Source organism: Panthera pardus, unplaced genomic scaffold (assembly GCF_024362965.1).
Source record: "Panthera pardus isolate Hobbes unplaced genomic scaffold, ASM2436296v1 HiC_scaffold_20, whole genome shotgun sequence".
Lineage (NCBI taxonomy): Eukaryota > Metazoa > Chordata > Mammalia > Carnivora > Felidae > Panthera > Panthera pardus.
The window spans coordinates 60,992,562-61,013,581 of NW_026526766.1; the positions used below are offsets into that span (position 1 = coordinate 60,992,562).

General features: G+C 48.6%; 1 protein-coding gene across 2 annotated transcripts in view; it reads left to right on the forward strand.

The window, feature by feature from the left end:
* Positions 1-20,668, forward strand: part of COL15A1 (collagen type XV alpha 1 chain) — a 108,384-nt gene extending 87,716 nt beyond the window's left edge. For both annotated transcript variants that reach the window (XM_019454366.2, XM_019454367.2), the window contains 14 exons: positions 892-960; positions 1,083-1,124; positions 3,610-3,655; positions 5,777-5,857; positions 6,265-6,314; positions 6,417-6,518; positions 7,435-7,579; positions 10,648-10,712; positions 12,063-12,191; positions 12,339-12,398; positions 13,139-13,198; positions 16,943-17,128; positions 18,442-18,557; positions 19,581-20,668. In XM_019454366.2, coding sequence (XP_019309911.1) covers positions 892-960; positions 1,083-1,124; positions 3,610-3,655; positions 5,777-5,857; positions 6,265-6,314; positions 6,417-6,518; positions 7,435-7,579; positions 10,648-10,712; positions 12,063-12,191; positions 12,339-12,398; positions 13,139-13,198; positions 16,943-17,128; positions 18,442-18,557; positions 19,581-19,794 — 1,365 coding nt within the window. In that variant the 3' untranslated portion in view covers positions 19,795-20,668. The remainder of the gene's footprint in view (positions 1-891; positions 961-1,082; positions 1,125-3,609; positions 3,656-5,776; positions 5,858-6,264; positions 6,315-6,416; positions 6,519-7,434; positions 7,580-10,647; positions 10,713-12,062; positions 12,192-12,338; positions 12,399-13,138; positions 13,199-16,942; positions 17,129-18,441; positions 18,558-19,580) is intronic.
* Positions 20,669-21,020: the final 352 nt, after the last annotated feature.

Here is a 21,020-nt window from a genome sequence, read left to right on the forward strand (position 1 = left end):
TGAGTACCTACTATGTACCAGACTCTCTACAAAGTCTACTTTTGTTTGCACCATCCTGTCTCTGCTCTGCATGTCCAGAAATCAGACAGGCAAGTGAGGACTGGCTCACACTCCTCAAGCACGCTGCGGCTACTAGGTAAAGCAGGCACTCGTGCCTTCACTTAGGAGGATCCGTGCAGCTTCCAAGCGGGCTGGACTCCTCATACCTGTGGTCAGAGCCTCACCCGTCCTGCTGCAAGGTCCTGCTTGAGATCCGGGCTTGGAGGAAAAGACATTGCACAGCATTAAGGCCGCTGACCTGGCTTTGACAATAATGCCACTCTGTGGAGCAAGCTTGGGATTCTCTCTCTCTGCTCCTCTCCCACTCACACACTCTCTGTCTTAAAATAAATAAATATTAAAGAAAAGAAAAGAAAAAAGAAAAGAATGCTGCTAGTGAACAAGAGTTTTGCATTTATTTTTGCATTTATGAGGCACTCTCTAAGGTACCGTATCAGGTGAGGGACCCTCCGGTCCCCACGCCACCTGCCCCTCCATAGCAGGGATGTGCTGGTAGAGAGGTGGTGGGCTCCGTGTTGGCTGAGCCCTTCTCTGGGAGGCAGAATCTGGGTTCCAGCTGTGTGGCTTTGAGCAGGTCACTTCCCCTCTCTTGGCCTCTGTCTCCATTCACAAACCAGGGATAGTGCTTGCTCCTCTGCCTCTTCCATGGGTGGCCGTAAAGATGCAATGGGGTCATGGATGTTGACGTGCTGTTTCCAAGTGTCAGGCTTCCCTGTGGGAGAAGTAGGCGACTTTAGAGGGTCTTCTTTCCCCATTCCTGGAGGAAGTATCCCGCAGCCGCCCTGCACTCACAATAACCTCAACTCAGGAATGGCCTTTTTCTCCCTTCAGGGCCCACCTGGCTTACCTGGTCCTCCAGGGCCCCCTGGACCCCCTGGAGCTGTGATCAACATCAAAGGAGTAAGCTGGGTAGGGCGGGGGAGGGAGACCTTCAGGGGCTAGTGGGGAGTAGGCCCCAGACTGGCCTAAGCTGGAGTCAGGCGTCCTGATGGCCTCACTTCTCTTGTTCTCACTTCCTGCAGGCTGTCTTCCCAATACCAGTCCGGCCACACTGCAAAACGCCGGTAAGTAGTATACAGTCACTGCCCTGAGGAGCAGATGTTGGCATAGAAAGCGACTCAGAGAAGACGATCCGTCTTTGTGTTGAACCCCTTCAGTCCATCAGTGTTCTCTTTGATGTCTCCTATCACTTACATATAGACCCTTAAGTAGGTCGCTAGAAGCTCCCAGATAACAGACCATGGCAATGACACATACTGGATCTTCTAAAAGGTGCACACACTGGCAGAGTGTTTCTTTTAATGCAATCAAAAAGCAATGTCTTTTGTTATTATAACCACATTAGCTTCACATTTGGAGCAAATAGTAAGAAGTAAAATAACCCCCTTAAAAATACAGATAGGAAAATAAAGCAATTCCAATCAGTGTTCTTTGCGTTAGGAACTTTTGGCTAAAACCTATAAGTGAATGTGTGCTGTCCCTTCCCATCTGGTATGTTGAACAGCATACAACGCTGAGAGGAAGGACTCTCCCTCCCACTTTATAGTGAGGAAGCAAACTGGGACTGGGACAAGCTCACAGAGTTGTCCAAGGTTTCAGTACTGACGGAACTGGGGTCATCCCTCGGGTCCCCTGACCACTAGGCACTGTGATTCCAAGGGGTCAGGCACGTGCCCGGTCACCCCAGCTAGGCAGTGGCACTGTCCCTGAGGTCTTGCCCATTTCTTTGGGGAAGCCCAGGGAGAGTGGGCCTGTCCCTGTGCACGGGCATTGGTCACAGAGCTGTACGTGACCATTTCCTCATTTGTGCAACAAGTATTTATTGAGGACTTACTGAGAGCCAAGTACTCTGCTAGGCCCTGGAGATGCAGGGGTGAACTAGACGGGCGTGGCCTCTGTTCTCAGAAGTTTGCAAATTACAATTTAGAAAGGTTCCTTGAAGTGGCATAATTGATGCTTGTTGGGTGTGGTGTTGAGGCTCGGGTCAGAGGCTTTAAGATGACGCAGTTTGGCTGAGTTCTGTCCATGTCGAAACTTTGAGGCACCCAAGTCTGCAGCCCAGGGCCCGGGAACTCTGGCATAGAATGCAGATGATATGACCCACTAAGACGTCCAGGGGGCCTGCTGGTCTATGTGAGGACGACATCAAGCCAGGTCATGTTTACACCGATCGCCTGAAGGGAAACATAAAATGTCAGTACTGGAGGGACGCTCCTGAGATATGACTGCATTCCTCCTCCTTATCATACAGAAGGAGAAACCGGCAGCCCAGAGAGGCAAAGGGTCTGCTCGAGATTCCCGGAGAGTTTGTGCCCAAAGCCCCTCTCCGCTAACATGATTGCAGGTGTCATGGGACAGCACTTAGCAAATGTGAGAGTGTTCTAAAAATGTACTGCAATTACCACGACCTGTGCTAGGACCCTTTCCAGTGGCCACAACCTTTGGGGTCATGAGATCACAGAAAAGAAACCAAAGATGAGCTCAGACCATTTTTGGTGAGCTTTTGATTTCACATTGCCTGGCTGGACACCATGGGGCTTAGGCATGGACATTTCCTGATCAGCTCTTGAAACGGACACTTGAAAAACAAATGCTTTCTGTCACGTCCATCATTCTATAAGCCCCTTCTAATTTCGGCCCCTTCCTGACACCACCATGATTTCTAGCCACATGGGGAGCGGAGGAACCCTATCAGCATAGCCACAGGATACCAGCTGGCCACTCCAGCCTACATCCTTAACTTTGAAATGTCTTTTCTGGGGGATTCTCATCTGTTCCCCCCATCTTCTCTGGGTGACCCCTGAGCAACTTGTGACCCTCCACCCAAAAGTAGGAGGATCCTGGTGCCAGAGGGATCATTTTGATTCCACATATCAACTGGGAAAAGGGGAAGTTGGGTATTAAAAGCAGGGTCTCCAGTGGCTCTGTTCTATAGAAAAGACAATGCAGGAATCTGGAAATGAACTGGGAAGGAATATTATCTAGGACAACTTAGATGCCAGACCCCTGGCACTTAATGGGGAGTCTAGAATAGCCCTTCCAACCAAATGATAACCCCCCCTTATTCATTACCACTACCGTTATCAGCTCCTGTTCATTACACATATCCTTGGTTATACACCGTAGCAAAGCTAATGGCTGTGTAGCCTCACACCTGGGTCGTCACTCACTGGGATGCTTGACCTCTCACATGAATCAATCCTAAATGATAAGAGAGCAGGCCAAGAGCGTTCTCGGTTGGCTAAATCAACACCGTCGGGATTTGTTGTCTTGCAGCTTTGGGCTTTCCCTTTGCATGGTTGTTCAACCAGTAGGTCTCATCTCCCCCCGCTGGCTGCATAATGGTCCCCCCCCAGTTGAAGGCCTGGGATGCCTGTGCAATGAGGGCTCCTGGGCTTCTGGGGGTTCCAGAGCCAAAGAAAGGCCTGACTCCGTGACATCGTGCCTCCTACCACACACCCCTGGGACAGGGGACAGTGGCGGCTGCCTGTGGATGCAAACACCAGGACACGGTTGGCACCTTATGACCTTGCCTTTCTCTCTCTCCAGGTTGATACCACTCATCCTGGGAATTCAGAACTCATCACCTTTCATGGTACAGCTTCTCTTCTTCACCTTCTGTTTCTGTGGGACCCTTTTCCAGACCCTTGTAGCTCTGCAGAAGGTGGTCTCCACTCCCAGTGCTGGACCTAAGACTCATGGTGGGGAAGATCTGGCTGCATGTGGTGGGATCAGGGGTAGCTGAGCCAGCGCTGTGGGACTGGGCACCTCTCTTTGGTTTTGTCACACATCTGTATATTCTATACATCGTGGCTGGGACTTCCAGCCAGCAGGAAGTACTCAGGTTGGCTGTTTATTTGTTAATTTGTTCATAAAGCATCCACCAAGACCATAGTGCGTGAATCTATCCCGTGCACTGGGCAGATGAATCCTACGCCATTCTTGCCACCCGGGCCCTTAGACTCCCTTAGATAGAACTATTTTAAAAATCATTCTAATGTAATATACCAAGAACTAATACAGGGAAGGGCTATGGGAGCTCAGAAGACCTTTGCTTCAAAGTGTTTTTGGACCAGCAGCATTACCATCTCCTGGAGGCGTGTTAGAAATGCAGCGTCTCAATCGCTTCTCGGGCCTTTGGGCTAAGATCAAGTGTAAGATCCACTGCAGACCCGCTGAATCAGAGGCTGCACTTTAAGTCCCCTACTGTGTCTGCACAGGAAAGTGTGAGAGGCGCTGGCTCTAGGTATCCGATTAGTAAATGTCAGCAAGGGGCATAGGCCAGGAGACAGGAGTCTGCAGGGGAGCAGTCGCTCTGGTCCCCTGTCCCCACACCCTCTCTCCCTCTGTGTGTCCCTCAGACTGAGAGGTCTGAGCACTTGCAGTTTAAACAGGGAAAAGTCATTTTTTCCCCAATACTGACCTCTGGCTCTGTTCTGTTGTCCATGGCCCGCCAGGCTGTGGTCTTCCTGATGATATCTGGCCCCGTGGGTTTTCTGTTGGTTTTGGTTACAAGGTCCAGACTGTTTCCACCCTCCATGCTCAGATCCAGTTCAAGGCTCCCCCTGCCCCTGGTGCAAGGGGGACCTTGGGGAGGCGGGGTAGAGCTGGATTTGCTGTCTCAGATCCCTGGTGGTTCCCCCATCCCCACGGGGCCACTCTGGGAGACAGGGGAGGGAAGAGACCTTTCTGGACAGGACAGCCCCTGGTGAGCCTGTATCCTGCTACTTACTGGTGGTTGTTACTCCCGCTCCGTGAGATAAGCAGCCACATCGGTGGTGGTGATCGAGCTCACCATCCCCTTCTCTGGGCTTCACCACTCCTGTGATCTCACCAGGGAGGGTGGAGGCACTGCCGCCCTGGCCCTGTGATTGCATCTCCCAGGGGACCCCCAGCTGGTGGCATTGGGCCTCTGGTACTCACACTCCTCCCGTGCCGGGAAGCTTGAGCACCCAAACCCCATCTCTCGGCCCGAGAGCACTGCTGGGTCGATCTGTCACATCTCTTGGGAACTGGGAATTCGGAAATCTAGTGTCTACCCCACCCATCAAAGTGGGGAAAGGGGATTGCTTCCCTTTCCCAATGCTGAACTTCTGGAAGGTTCCCTCCGTGCCTCTCCCCCGCTATAAAAGAGTTGGAGAGAGAGAGAATGCTTCTCACAAATCCTGAGGGGTGGTGGTGGGGTCCACAGTTGGCATCCTTCCAACTTTGTGCATGGAATACTTCGCACCCTTATGGTCCTCTGAGGGAACCTGGAAGGTTCCCCTCCTCCCCTATCCCACCATGCCACACACACACACACACACACAGATGAGATGGGACTGGAGGCCTGACTGGGTGTTGAGCCCTCAGGCTGTGTGCACGAAGTTGTCTGAGACAGAGTTAACTGTAGCTTCTGCTGGGCCCCCACTGTGCATTGCTGGCACCTTAGAGACAGCACTTACTGCCTCCTGCTTCACATTACCCTTCACCATGTCCATCTTCCCACAGAGACCGAGCTTTTGAAGGTCAGGAATTGCACCTGATGTATCTACCTCTGCCCTCCCCATAATTTAGCAAATGATTTCATACCCTCAATAGGCCTTTGTTTATTGAGTGGACTTTGCTAAAAGGGCTCAATTTGAAAACTTGTCACAGAAACGTTTTATATAGAATGAAGGTGATTTTCCGCAGTATTTTTTTTTTATATATAAAATATATGTGTATTTGATGGCAGGTGTTAAAGGAGAAAAAGGATCCTGGGGTCTTCCCGGCTCAAAAGGAGAAAAAGGCGACCAGGGGGCCCAGGGACCACCAGGTATTTTATCTCTTGTTCTGGATCTTGCCTTTGATTTCTGTTCCTGAGAAACCCAGCTGAGCTAGAAAGTAAGACGGATTATATTACCACCCTGACCACAAGCTCCATGGAGTTCTAGAGAGACCCAATCATGGGTCCAAGATGGAACACTGTCAAAAGAGACCAGAAGTTCCCGTGCAAAGCAAGGCCCAAAGAGGGCCAGTGACACGCTTAGGATCCCACAGTGTCTGGGTTGTGGGGCCCAGCCAAGGACTCGTTTCTACCTCCAAGGCCAGTGCCCACTCTGTTAGCTAAACCAATGTGGGGGCACTTCCACTGGGGAATAATGATGGATGCCAACTTGGAGAGTTTATTTTTGAATTTCTGAGATTACGGTGGTGAATTATACACAGCACTTCTTTTTTCAGGCCCTCCAGTGGACCCGACTTACCTGAGATACCTTCTAAACAGTTTGAAGGTGAGTATCTCTCTACCAGACATTTGGCCTGTGTTTCCAAGTTCTCGAGCTCACGGTATGCACTGGTTCGCCTTACTCTTATTGAATGTTCTCTGCTTGCAGGGGGAGAACGGAGACAGGGGGATCAAAGGAGAAAAAGGAGACTCTCATGGTGACTTCTTTGTGTCAGGGCCTCCAGGACTACCAGGAAGTCCCGGCCTGGTTGTAAGTAGTGATTTTTCCTCGCCATTTTCCTCAGTGAGTCACAGCCTTCCTTTGATGCCCCCCAGTGGGACTAGGCAGTTGGAGAATCAAGGGTCTGTCACAGCACCACAAGCTGGAGGTATGAGTTGGGCATCGGCCTCTCTCCCTCGTATTTACTTACCAATAGGGATGTTGGCTGAGGACCATGGAGGAAAGGGAGCTGGCCATGGCCATATGCATTCAGGTAACTTCCAGGTCATTAACCACGCTGCCTTATTCATGTCAACGGTGGAAAATTTGCTCAACCCAAGGAGTTACTAACTAACGGTGAACATATCAGATAATAAAGGCAGAATGGAAGGTGAGGGAGATATTTTTAGAGGGGCTATTTGATTCTTCTGAAATCTCACGAAAGAAGGAGCCCCTAGATAGGCTTGGTCTTCTTAGGACGCCAGGTTTCTCCAGCTCACAAGAGAAATTCAAGTTGTCTCCAGTGAGATTATGACCAGATCATGACCCTCAAGAACCAGAAGCAAACCCTGGTCCCGGGCAGAGCTCACCATGAGGGCAGACTCCAGCAAAGCCAGGAGACCAGGATTCTCCTTCTACCTCTGCTGCTAATTTGCTTTGACACTTTGGACAAGCCCTAACCCCTCTCTGTGCCTGGGTTTCTTAATCTGTGAAATGCAAAGTCTGGACCCTCCCGACTCCAGGGCTCTCTGGGGTTGTATGCAGTGACATTGAACATAATGACTGGGTTGCTGTTCTTTAGGTCTTACACCTGAGTTGTGCCCAGATTGGAGGATAATGATAGCAATAGCTTGTATTTATTGACTTTTTACAAACATCCTCACACAAAGAAGAGCTGGGACTTACAGTGATTACTGGGACTTACAGTTGCTTTCTCTCTTCTGTTACTATGCTCTTGCCTTGACAGGGGCAGAAAGGGGAGACTGTCGTCGGGCCCCAGGGACCCCCTGGTGCTCCTGGCCTGCCTGGGCCTCCTGGCTTTGGAAGACCTGGTTCACCTGGGCCACCGGGCCCCCCAGGGCCACCAGGACCACCAGCTATCCTCGGAGCAGGTTAGTACTGTGAATGCCGTCCCTGCTGTTGAGCTCAGGGTCACCACATTGGGCAGGCATGTCAGAGCCACACTGTATGACAGAGAGCTATTTCCAGGTTGGAGCTTTCTTTCTTTCCTTTTTTAAAAAAATTGATGTGTAATTCACATGCCATAAATTCACCCATTTAAAGTGTACAGTTCAGTGGTTTTTAATGTATTCACAAGGTTATGCAGCCATCACCTCTCTCTAATTCCAGAACATTTTCATCACCCCAGAAAGACACCCTGCACCAACTAGCATTCAGTCCTCTTTCTCTCCTCCCCCCCAGACATGGGCACCTGAAGATTTACTTTTTATCTCTCAGGATTTGCCTACTCTAGACATGTCCTATCAATGAGAGAATAACAATGTGTGGCCTTTTGTGTCTGGCTTCTTCCACTCAGCATCCTCCATGATGTATTATGTGTCAGTACTTTGTTCCTTGTTATGGCTTAATAATCTTCCACTGTGTGGACATAGTACGTTTTGTTTATCCATTCATCAGTTGGTGGACATTTGGGTCGTTTCCACTTGTTGGCTATTAATAATAATACTGTAGGGATGCCTGGGTGGCTCAGTTGGTTAAGTGTCTGACTATTGGTTTCGGCTCAGGTCATAATCTCATGGTTTGTGAGTCTGAGCCCCGCATCAGGCTCCTCTCTCCCTCTCTCTCTACCCCTGCCCCATTCTCTCTCTCTCGAAAATACATAAACTTAAAAATTAAAAAAAAAAAGAATAACGCTGCTGTAAACATTCATGCACAAGTCTTTGTGTGGACATATGTTTGCAGCTCTCCTGGGTATTTACCCAGGAGTGGAATTGCTGGGTGGAAGAATGTATGTTCACTCTGGTTCATTGTTTGAGGAACTGCTGACCTGCTTTCCAAAGTGGCTGTGCCATTTTTGCATTCCCACTGGCAGTGCACAAAGCTTCGAGGCTTTCCTCTTTTCACCAACACTTATTATTGCCCTATATTGTTTATTCCAGCCATCACTCATTCACGTGCAGTGATATCCTGCGGTGCCTTTCCCTGAGGTCTAATGATGTGGAACATCTTTTCATGTGTGGGTGGAAACTCCTTGACTGCTTTGTCAATGCCTGGCCCTTAAGGGACTTGAGGACCAGCACTGATTCTAACTCTATAAAAACTCTCCTTACCCATAGCTACCTCACTTCCTCAAATAAAAAATGGGTAGGGGCCATTTGGGTGGCTCAGTTAAGCATCCAACTTTGGCTCAGGTCACGATCTCAGGGTTCATGAGTTCGAGCCCCACATCAGGCTCTGTGCTGACAGCTGGGAGCCTGGAGCCTGCTTTGGATTCTGTGTCTCCCTCTCTTTCTCTCTCTGCCCCTCCCCTGCTAGTACTCTGTCTCTGTCTCTTTCTCAAAAATAAATAAAACATTAAAATTTTTTTTAAAAAAAGGAAATGTAACTCCAACTAGCTTAAGCAAAAGGGAGATTTATTGGACGTGAAGGAGGTGAATCATTAACTTATGGGAGGGGCTGGCATGCAGCAGGACCTCAGGCACAGCCGGAACCAGGAACTCAACCCCTGTGAGGATTCTCTGGCCATCTCTTGTCATGGCTTCTCTCTGTATGCTAACTTCGTGCTTCTTCACCACAGACCACATCCTTTGCATGATGGGAAATATGGTTACTGACAACTCAGAGCTTCTACAATCAGCTAGAAATCTTGGCCTTCCTTCTTGGTGTTAGTTTGTGAGGTCCTGGGGTGGAGGACATAGGATCGAATTCTGTCTAACCCATCCTGGCCCAGATACCCAATCTTGGGCCAGTCACCTGTGGCCAGAAGGTGCGGTCACATAACAACGAGGCAGTGCCTCCTGAATCCAAATGGTGGTAGAGGGGATGGGGAAGATCTCAAGAGAGGGTGAGGGTACTAGTCCCACAAAAAAGGAAGGTGCTAGGCAGATAAAACCACAGGTGCCAACATAACCTTGAAGGATGAGCAGGAGTTGCAGGAGGGGGAAGGATATTACAGGACGTGGAGAATCGGTTGTTCATAGCAGCTCTGTATGGGATGCTGCCCACAGCTCCTCGCTCCGCTGAAGGACTGCCCCTCACGTAATGCCCACAACCCACAGTTTACAAAATGCTCTCATACCAATTATCCCATTTAATCTTCACAGCAACCCCGGGAGGGAGAGGAAATGGATATTACTATAAAACTCATTTCATGGATGAAGACACTGAGGCTCAGAGAGGTTAGAGACTTGCTCGAGGTCACAAATCCTAGTGGGAGACGAGGCTGGGGTCCAAATCCAAGTCCTCTGACCCTCCCCTCACTAGACGTTCACCACCTATGTCATGATTTTCAGGTCCTGTGCCAGAACTGCAGACCTGCTTACGTGACTTGGAAAATCTCGTACAGTAATTTTACTGGGACTTGTGAAAACATCCTTCACTGCCAAGAGCTTTGCAGATTTTGGGAGGTTACAGAGGTAGAAGGAGAGCACAGCCATGTGCATTGTTCTAGGGGAAGAGGGCACTGACTCTTCAAACGCTGAGAGCCCCTGGTTGGGTGCTATGTAGTGTGTATCTTTTCTCGGTTCTCACCTCAGCCCAGTGAAGGAGAAACGCTTGTTTACATTTCACAGGTGACTAAACTGTCGCTGCACTACCCCGCCCTCCTGCAGCCCCAGCACCTTTCTTCCTCTTTCTGAGCCTGCTGGCCTCTGTGTAGCAGTTACTGGCTTGTCTCTAGGGTGAAGTAACTTGCGTGAGTCAGGACATATTTGGAAACTCAGCGCAGACTGACCTATATAAACAACAGAAGCACCAATAATTTATTCACTTACAAAACCCAGAAGTCCTAGCGTGGCTTCCTGCAAGGCTACAGTCAAGAACCCCAGATCTTTCCCAAACCTGCCAATGTGGCAGAGTCCCAGCCTCCTACAAGATGCAGTTGCAAAGTGCAGAGCTCCGAATAAGGTGGTGAACACTCCCCTCAGTGACCAGCAGACATCTGAGGCACTTTTCAGAGAGTGTGCTTTTTTTGTAACTTGTCTTTTCTGCTTTGTCTTAGCTGTGGCCCTTCCAGGCCCACCCGGCCCTCCAGGACAGCCAGGGCTTCCCGGATCCAGAAACCTGGTCAGTGTTATTATCAATGTGTATTCTCTCTTCTGCTCTGGGTGGATTTACTTAGAACTTCAGCTGTAGCGTTTAGGGGCCAGCACACTTCTTATGTAAGAATTAGGCCTCCATGGCAATAGAATCGGTACAACTCCACATTCGGAGGGCATGTATTACCTCTGTAGGTGACTTATTAAGTAAAAAGATACAGACTACAAAACCATTGATGATTTTGGTTCCACGCTCCTGATCCTTAATTCACTAGACTGTAACAGGAACCGATTGTATTACATCAAAAAACATAAGCACGAGAGTAGAAACAATATGGCAGCAGGTCCTGTGCTGGTCCGATTGGCCCTGGGCAATTCAGCCTTCTCTCTCCTGCCAGAGGATGGCTCTTGCACATTCATTACCCTACACACCACTGGCGCAGGGGTAGGTAGCACTCAGACCCTATTATGATGCACAGGAAGAGGGACAAATACCTCACAAGGATGTCAGGAGTCCTGGGAATGCTCTTGGATCTTGGCTGGATTTAACTGGAAAATTTGGCTGCCAGATGAAAAAACCGTCCAGCAGACGACGGAATTTTGATATCTGGCGCCTTTGGGGGATTTCCGAGCCATCTTGCTGCACAGAGTCATTATTTTCAAGGCTAGGTGAAAATTAATTTTTTATAACCTTTCTCAGTTGAAACGAAAGGTAAAAGCTCTCTTGGCCTGATAATTTCTTTAAGACTTGATGCTTTTTGATAGATTTCTGCAGCTTCTCTGTCTGCTCCTGGATTTGCCAAGATGGATGTCTAATCTTCGGCCATTTCCTAGACAGAGAAATTGCGGACCGTGATTTTCTATCATGTACTTAATGTTACAACTACCCAGCTGGGCAAAACGGATTCAAAACTTAACTGGCATCGCTCATTGGCTTGCCTTTCTTATTCCAAATGAAAACAAACTTGAAACTCTTTAAGGAGTAGCATGAGGTAAACGCAATTAATGTCAGTGCTGCTAAGCGGCTCACACAAAGGAAGTGGCAGAGCTGACCCGCGACTTCGCTAATGCCAAGACTCCACAAAGATAACTCTGTTTACAGCTTTTTAATGTCTTTGCGCTCACGGAATGTTATCTTTCTGTTCTCATTTATTTATTACAGTTTCGATTTATGTTCTAAGCCAACTCATGTTTTCGTTTCCTCGAAAAGAATATCATTTGGTTATTAACCAAGGTACATGTCTCTCTAAGGCACAGTGAGCCTTTTCATTGGCTCTCGGGGGATGGCGCCTATTTGCATTTGCAAAGGCCGATTTTTCAGATGGTACCACCGCTCTAATGGTGACTGCACTGTCTGGAATTTAAAATTTCCTGACAGGTTACGGCATTTAGCAGCATGGATGATATGCTGCAGAAAGCACATTTGGTTATCGAAGGGACGTTCATCTACCTGAGGGACAGCACAGACTTCTTTATTCGTGTCCGAGATGGGTGGAAGAAATTGCAGGTAATTTTTAAGCTTCTCTTAACAAAATGCCTCCAAATCCCCTCTTAAAAATAACAACCGACCCCTGGAAGCGCCATTTTTCTGTTTTGAAAATAGCCCAACAGTTTCTAGCTGATGTCTCATTTTCGATGTCCTGTTTTCCTTAAGCTGGGAGAACTGATCCCCATTCCCGAGGACAGCCCGCCGCCTCCTGCGCTCTCCAGCAATGTGAGTGGTTGCCCTGCCTGACTTCTCGCTCCCTCCCTCAGCAGCAGCAGCTTCTGATTCCCCCTTGCTGTCCAGAACCAAGCTCTCCAAGCTCTGGCCAGCCAGCTCTGCATGGTTTAGTATCTGGTGGAAGCCCAGAGATTGCCAAGTGCCAACAGAATGTTCTCGTTAGTAGAGCAGAGGAAGAACTGGACCCAGAGGCAGGAGAGCTGCTGTTTCCACATCATAGCTGAATCCTCTTGGGCAAGAGGCTTGCCCACTCTCAGCCTCAGTTTATTTACCTGTGAAATGATGGCCGGCATAAGCAATCTAGAAGAGCCCTTTAGTTTTTGCACTCTGAGACTTCTTTGCCTGAGAACATTTGCAGCTTCCATTGTCCCTTTTTCAGCCCCACAGCAACCCTTTGAGGCAGGCCTTGTCATCCCCATTCTGCAGCTGAGGAAACCGAGGCTCTGAAGAGTTGACTGTTCCATTAAGTGAATGTGTTGACTATGAAACATGGGTCTTCCTCTTCCTTGGTTTAGTGTTCTCTGTAAAAGATTTGAGAATGTCCCCTCCCTTTCTGAGGATCATTTCTGCATGGGGACATGAAATTCTTGGCAATTAAGAGCGGCCCCCAAAACAATGGCAAGCTATTTAAAGTATCTATTCAAGAGACATCACTCTTGAACCTCCGTGTACTCTGAAGAACAGTTTGAATGCTTATTCAGGACTGTTTGTTTTGGTCTTTCCCATAACAGCCCCATCAGCCACAGCCTCCACTGATGTCTCTGTCAAGTGTCAATTACCAGAGGCCTGCAGTAAGTACAATTCATGCATTTATCCCGCAGATGTTGAGCTATGTGTCTACTGTGTGCTAGGCCCCGTGCGTGGTACATAGTTCCCACCCTCAAGGTGCATCTAGACTAGAGAGAGGGGCAAACAAAAAAACAGGTAGTTACAGTAATGTGGTAAGTCATTGGGGCGAGGCCAACACAGGGGGCTGGGGGTGTGAGGAACATCAAAGAATTTTGGCATCTTTAGAGGGGGTGACCTCTACACTAAGGCCTAAAGGAGAGCTGAGAGAAGGAGAGACCCAGGTGGGGGGAAGAGAGCGGGCATTTGAGGCAGAGGGGATTTGGAACAGAGGGAGGCAAGAGAGAGAAGTGTGCTTTTGTGTAGTTTTAAGTATGTCAGTCTGGCCGAAGAAGCAGAGCTCAAGGTAGAGAAGGGAGAAGGTGAGTCTGCAGAAGGCAGAGACTTGTCATCGAGAGCTGGTAAGCCAAGCTAAGGACTTTGACTTTTCCAGTGGGCACTGGGCAGCCACTGGAGGGTCTTAAACAAGAAAAGGGTCTATAAGATTGGCATTTGAGAAAATTATCTTGGTTACAGTGTACAAATGAATTGGAGGGAACAGGACCAGGGGCCCAAAGACAGTTAGGTGGCTGTTGTTTTATCTGAACCAGGATCACAGCAGTGAACATGTAGAAAAGTAGGAAGATTGGAGAGAAATTAAAGAGATAGGAGAGTGACAGATTTGGTCACTGGTATGGATACGGGGCAGCAAGGATGAGGGAAATCAGGAATGATGCCCAGGTTTCTGCTTGGGTAATTGAGTGGTGCTGGTTTCCTTCCCAAGGATCATTTGTTACCAGAATTAAAATTCTGACTCTTTTCCTTCACTAGCTTACGTGAAGATTTTGTTCAGATAATTGCAGGAACCTCCTGGCACTCAATTGCAGGAAGTACAACTGGGTCTGTGGACTCTTGTCCCTGCTATTAGTCTGCTCCTCTCCCTCTACAGACCAGCTCCTGCAAGGGTCTTTCTTCCCGCCTCCCTTCCGCCCCCACCCCAACGCGCAGATGTAGGTTACATCCACAAAGCTCGCACACACCACTTTGGGTTGCCATGGCGCTGATCCTGGCCTCCGCTCCATGTGATCTTGCAGCTGCAGAGCCCAGTGCTACCTCACCCCATTCAGAGTCTGGGGAGAGGTAGTCTACATGGGTCCTCTTGGGCTAATTGCCCACTCCCAGCCAGATCAACGGCAGCCAAGAGAAGGAGATTGAAGGGGACCTAAGGCCACTCTTTTTAGCGAGCGTTGTGGGGACATTTTCGAAAAACAAGCCACCAGAAATGGGTTTCCTGTAGTGCTGCTACTTGTCAGGCAGGACCTCATCCGGGGCCCAGTGAGTGCGGGCACCTGTAGGAGACCTGAGTGGAGGCCACCCGGAGGGAGGCAGATAAGGGGCCTTATCTGGAGATACAGATCTGGGAGTCTTCAACCGAGCCCTGGCAATGGTGAGGGAGGGCGCTAGGATTCCCAAAAGAGAATCTGCACCCTGAGGAGAGTTTGGACTGTGAGGAGCAGAAGCAAAAGGAACTGATGGAAGAAACGTGAGAACAAATAGAAGCCGTAGCCAGAGAGGAAGAAAGAATGCCGAACAAGGTAAAAGCCAGCCGCGTCACATGCTTCCAGGAGGTCCATCAAAAGAACTAAATGGTGTTCTCCAAAGTTAGAAGCCAGAGAAAAGCATTTCTGGAGCGTGAGGGGATGCCAACGAGATTCCCTCTGCTTGAGGAATAAATGGGAGGTGAGGTGAGGAAAGAGAGGCGTGTGTAGGTAACCCTACCAAAAGCTCAGCCGTGAAGGGGAGAAGTTAGGGCAGTGGCTGAAGGATTTTTAAAATAACATTTTATAAATTCTAAATTAATCTGTATTTTTAGAACATTTGGATGATAAATAAAAAGAATGGAGAAGGAAACGGGACATCGCTGTAACTTTACCAAAACTACAACCATCCACAGAATCACCCTTTTAACATTTGACTGTTGAAACATTCTTGTCTTCATAAAAATGATAGTGTGTTCGTCATAAAAAATGTTCTGGCACTTAGAGAAATATAGACGTAAGGGCACCAAAGCCCCCAGTCCCACCATTCAGAAACAGCCATCATTCCAGACAGTTCTCTATGTATTTTTTTAAGGAAAGAGAAGTGGAGATAGGTGGGATTGGAGGCATGGCAGGGAAGCCCTGTGCTCACCTCTGCACCTTTCCTAGGTGTCCCCTGGTATGGGGACACCACCCTCCTGTGACTGCCCTTGGGTGTGGCCACCAGAAACCCACTGGTTGGAAGATGATGAGACCAGAGGGCCTCTTGCCTCAGGTGCTACAGTCTGCAGATACATGGGAGGGGGGAGGACAGAGTTTGTATGTGAGACTACAAGTCTGGTGGCCTGGAGGTGGTCGCGGTGAGTGAGCAGCATGCTGTAGCCCCCTCCCCATGCTAAGGGCTGCTGCTAGGAGGGCTGCAGGGGAAGTCTTGTCTCAGTTGGAAGGGGTGGTGTGCTTGACCTGGACCTCTATCCAGCATGGTGATACAGGCAAAACAAGGATGAATAAAAAGGAGGAAATTGGGGGATGTTGCGAGCTTGGAGTCTGTTCTCTTCAAAATGGGGCAGGAAGGGGATGGTGAAATGGAGAAGAAGGTCCAGAGACGGGCAGGGACTGCGTGGAGCAGTCCGGATGTTGTACTTCACTGCAAGCTGTGCCCAACCGGGTGGACTCTGGAGGAGCAGAAGAGTGCCAACATGGTGGCACTTGGGGCTGGGCCACAGAGAGGCTTGGTGCCGGGTCTCATTCAGACCTGAGAGACAGTGCAGATGTGCGAGAGAAACACCGACCACCTCCCGCCTCGCCACACAGGGCTCATTTGCATGCCCTTTGGTTTGAGATCGTTTGAAATATTTTTCTTTTCTGGAGACTTGGGCACAGGGTCTGCACCAGCCCTCCCAGCTCTATGCTGATGAGAGGACAGCTACTCCTGAGGTGACATCGAGGAGGGAAAGGACCGCTCCTGGACACATGCCACAGAATGTGTTATTCCAGAGGGCACAGCACAAAGGCCGGGAACGAGGGATGGGTTTTGAGGGAGGAAGTGTGGGAGAAAGCAAGACTATGGAAGGACTTTTATTTTGGCTGCTGACCAAAGTGGCAGGAATGCAAGGCTAGAATTACTCTGCGACCCCTAGTTTCTAAAAGGGTCTGCCCAGCAGTCTTAGCAATAAACGTCATGACCTTCTCCTTTCAGTGCCTTTCCCTCTGGGCCTCTCACAATCAGTCCCAGGCCTACTGGGGAAGTAGATGAAAGGGCAAGGTCAGAAAGCTTGGTGTAGCTCTGGGATCCAGGACCAGAGCCATTCAAAACCCTTCTGGAAGCTGAACTAGGACATACCCAGAAGCTTCCAGCAAATGGCCTGCACACTAGATTCAGATCTCTGAAGTGCTCTGTTTTGTTTTTTGTTTCATATATGGAAGAAATTTCCACCATTTAGAGCTGTTCAGAGAGCTGAAGCAGCCTGCCTGGGATCTGAGCTCTCCTGCCTTGGAGATGGTCAGGCTGGGGCTGGAATGCCACTGTCAGGTGGAGGCTGAATATGATGACCTCTAGCACCTTCCATCCCAGCAAGTCTGGGATCTTACTAGGAACATGAGATGGGTGTGGGGGTTGGGTTTTGCTTTTTAACTAACTACACTGTCTTTTCTCTCACTTCCCTTTTTCAGCTGCACTTGGTCGCTCTGAACACGCCATTTTCTGGAGACATTCGAGCTGACTTTCAGTGCTTCCAGCAGGCCAGGGCTGCAGGACTGTTGTCCACCTATCGAGCATTCTTATCGTCCCATTTGCAAGACCTCTCCACGGTTGTGAGGAAAGCAGAGAGATATAGCCTTCCAATAGTGAACCTCAAGGTAAAAATAAATATTCTTCCCATTGTCTCCCGGGCACACTGGTCTCCACAGAGTCTGTAGGCAACTGCCCCTTCTTGACATCATCAGAAGTGTGCTGGTCCAAGACCTCACCTGCCTCTGATTGGCTATGTGGCTTTGGGTGGGTCCGTTTAACCTCTCTGCGCCTCAGTTTCCTTGTATTTATAGTGGCCCTTGGACAGTATGACTCTTGGGGCAGACAAAAGGAAGGAATAATAATCCCCTCTTTCGCTTACATAGCTCTTAAAATGTTTACTGTATATCCATTATCGTAACAGTACTTCCAATAAAAGAGGGAGTTGTTCTTTCCTCAGGTTGTCAGATGAGGAAACTGAGGCTCAGAGGGAGAAAAGAGTTTGCCCGGAAGCCACTGCCAACAAGAATTCCTTTACTTGACTCGCAGTGCAGGGCCGCCAGTTCCGCCCGAGGCTGCTTTCTGTAGGGCATTGACTGGATGGCACCAGAGAAGAGCTACTTAGCACTGGTCCCAGAGCGGAGCCACGTCATCCTGCATATCTAAGCAGGATGGTCCTCTCCGCATATCTAAGCTGCCCAAACCTGCCAGACATTTCTCTGCCCCCTTTCGCTGGCCAGGCAGGGCCTTGTAGGCCCCCTGTTATTCCATGGAAATTGCCGGCTCCTTTAAGGCTACAGAGGGACAGCTCAGTTACTGCTCAGACCCATCCTGGATCCTGACCTCTCCCCATATCTCAAAAGTGCTTTGAGACCCTTAAGTCCCTGTGACCCCAGTGCTCCAGTTTGGTACCTTGAGGCTAGCAAGTTCCATCCTGACCCCATAGCTGGCACTTTCCATCCCTTCTCCTGAGGTTCTCTTCTGCCACATTCACCCAAATTGTTGGTATTCTTGGCATACAAATAACTGAAGGCAACTGGGCTCCTTCAGGAAAAGAAGTAAGAGATTCATCTCTGTATCACCCACAGTGTAGATTGACACAGGCCTGGCACAGATTTGGAGTTTGGTGTATATGTATAAGATTTTTAAGATAAAAATTAGTGAAGACGTGAAACACACTTTGGTTGGGGAGCAGCCTTCATACACATATGATAAGAGAAATTACCACAAGAAATAGGACCATAAAACCACAAGGGTTCAGGGATGGATGATGAACTCAAACCACAAACAGCTCCTGAACTCCCACTCTGTCCAGGCTCTGGGATTGGGGCTGGTGGCTTTGGTGTGAGGTGGTGTGCGGGCCTTGAAGAATGAATAAATAGCCAGTCCGTTTGCAGGCTGATGGCAGAAGAATTCCAATGTAGCATTTCTATCTCCATAGGGCCAAGTACTTTTCAATAATTGGGACTCAATTTTTTCTGGCCACGGAGGTCAGTTCAATACACATGTTCCAATATACTCGTTTGATGGCCGAGACGTGATGACAGATCCTTCCTGGTAAGTAAAGGTAGAAGCCCTCAAAGTATATGGGGCTGTAGACTGTTTTAAGAGACATTCTAACAATGCTATGCTTTTACCAGCTGCCCCTCTGGGCTGTTGCTAGACTGAGCCTCAGTGAGCCAGCTGAGGGCCATGGAGAGAGTCCTGGCCTCGCAGCCAGGGGACCTGAGTCCAGTACCTTAATAAAGGACCTTTCCAGGTTCTCCCACTCTCTGAGCCTCAGCTGCCTCGTCTGTAAAATGGTCAAAATAATCACATCTATCCCCTAGGATTGCTGTGAGCATCAAATGGTAAGTATGAGACTGTCCAACATGCAGTAGGCACTCGATACCTGGTAAGGAACGCTGTTCTTAGTGACCCTTTAACCCTGTGCTGTGGGAGCTGTGCTCTAATTCTTTCAATACGTGTGCTCATCAAGATCAGAACGAACTGGCAAAGCTTTCCTCAGTGTCTACCCTTTGCCAGGCCTGATGTCCCCCATGAAAGGCACAGTAATAAACTACATGACCCCATGCCCTTACAATGCTCATGGTCTACAGGGGAAGACAGACACGAACCAGCTACAATTCTGGACAGAACACTGTGATTGTAAAATGGAGAAACAGATAAAGATGACACAAGCACAGAGGAAAGATTCGTCCTTGTTTGGGGCTGACAGTTAAGAGGGCTTCCTGTAAAAGGAAGCATTTAATGGACTTTGGAAGATGAGAAGGGGTCACTGATCTGAAAATGAGAGAGAAGCTACTCCAGGCTAAGAGACCTTATGAGCAAAGGTTCAGATTCACACAAGTGGAGAGTCTGATCTGAGAAAGTCCAAGCTGGGTCTGGTCGGAATACAGGATGTTCAGCTAGTCGAAAAGAGCAACTTTCCAAGTGGTGGGGTCTGACCATGATGTGGGGCCAGACCATGAAGGACTCAGGAGTCTGACTTGGTTCATTACTTAGGCCAGTTTGTTCACCGATGGGATAGGCCACAAAGAAGTGACATGTCAAAAGTAACGTGACACAATTCTTTTGCAGGCCCCAGAAGGTCATCTGGCACGGCTCCAGCACCCATGGAGTGCGTCTCGTGGATAAGTACTGTGAAGCGTGGCGAACCGCCGACATGGCTGTCATGGGACTGGCCTCCCCACTGAGCACAGGGAAGATTCTGGACCAGAAAGCATATAGCTGTGCTAATAGGCTAATTGTTCTGTGTATCGAAAACAGTTTCATGACAGATGCTAGGAAGTAATGACCCTCCAATGATTCTTAAGAGTTTTCCAATTTTTCGTATGTGAAGAGCCAACACTGAAATCGAAAATGTTTAAATGTTGTAAATATTAATTTTTTATTACACATCCGTCACAACAGCAGCCAAAGAAAACATACCTCAATACACTCAAAACTGAAGACATAAAGGACTCAGATCAAAAGTAAAATCTGATCCATCTATCGGTGCTATAGATTCTGCAGGAGACCCCATGCAGTGTGAACACATCCCAGCACGGTTAAGAGCGAGTTGAAAACAAAGGCCTTGGCTTTCTGCCCACTGCATCCTTCAGAAAGTAATTTCTTCCTTTAACCATTGTTGTTGAGTGTAAGATGTCCTTCATGTTTTCTCACAAAGTCAGTGTTTAGAAATGTTACCCTAAGTTATGTGCAGACCAAATGCTTTATTCTTCATACATCCATAATATACATCCGTCCTTTGCTGTTCATACAGAGACACAGAACTGCTCAAATGATCCTATTTGTATTTTCTGATATTACCAGACCCTAATGTTTATTTCCTAAAATATTTTTGCCATCATGCTTTAGGAGTTTTAGATTTTTACACAATATTTTAGTATGGCATCTGTTTATATAACTCCGACTTGCTGGAAAAGGTTAAACTCCAAATTATCTGAAACTAGAAAAGAAATAATGTGTAATGACTACCTTTCCCTTGGCAGGCCCTCCCCACCCTCTGCCCCAGATTTTATGACTTTCGCGGGGCAACTCTCGAATTATAACAGCGTTGAACAAACAGGTTCATGAGGATGAATTTTCTGAGACACATATATCTTTGTGCTATATGCTTTGATTTTTTTCCATGTAAGTGAACATAAAAACGTCTTTTCCAGGTGCTTTCTTCTGTTTGACTCGTTTCCCCTAGTTCCTTTATTCTCCACCACTGATGTGGAAGTGGCCCTGGGGTGGGTTTGCTAACCCTGCCACTGCTCCACAGCCCTTGGGAGATGATCAGAGAACAGGAGCATTTCCCGTCACGCTCCTCCACCCCTGCCTGTTGTCTCCCACTTGGAGGGCGCAGCATGGGGTAGGGCAGAAGGACCCCAGCGAGGAAAACAGGGTGAACTATGACTGTTGCAGTGCGTGACCTTGGGCAAGCCCGCCTTGTTTTTTCAAGGAGGTTGGGATAAAATAACCATATCAGCTCCCAGTAATTAAACATCAGACTTATTATAAGGCCCATTTACC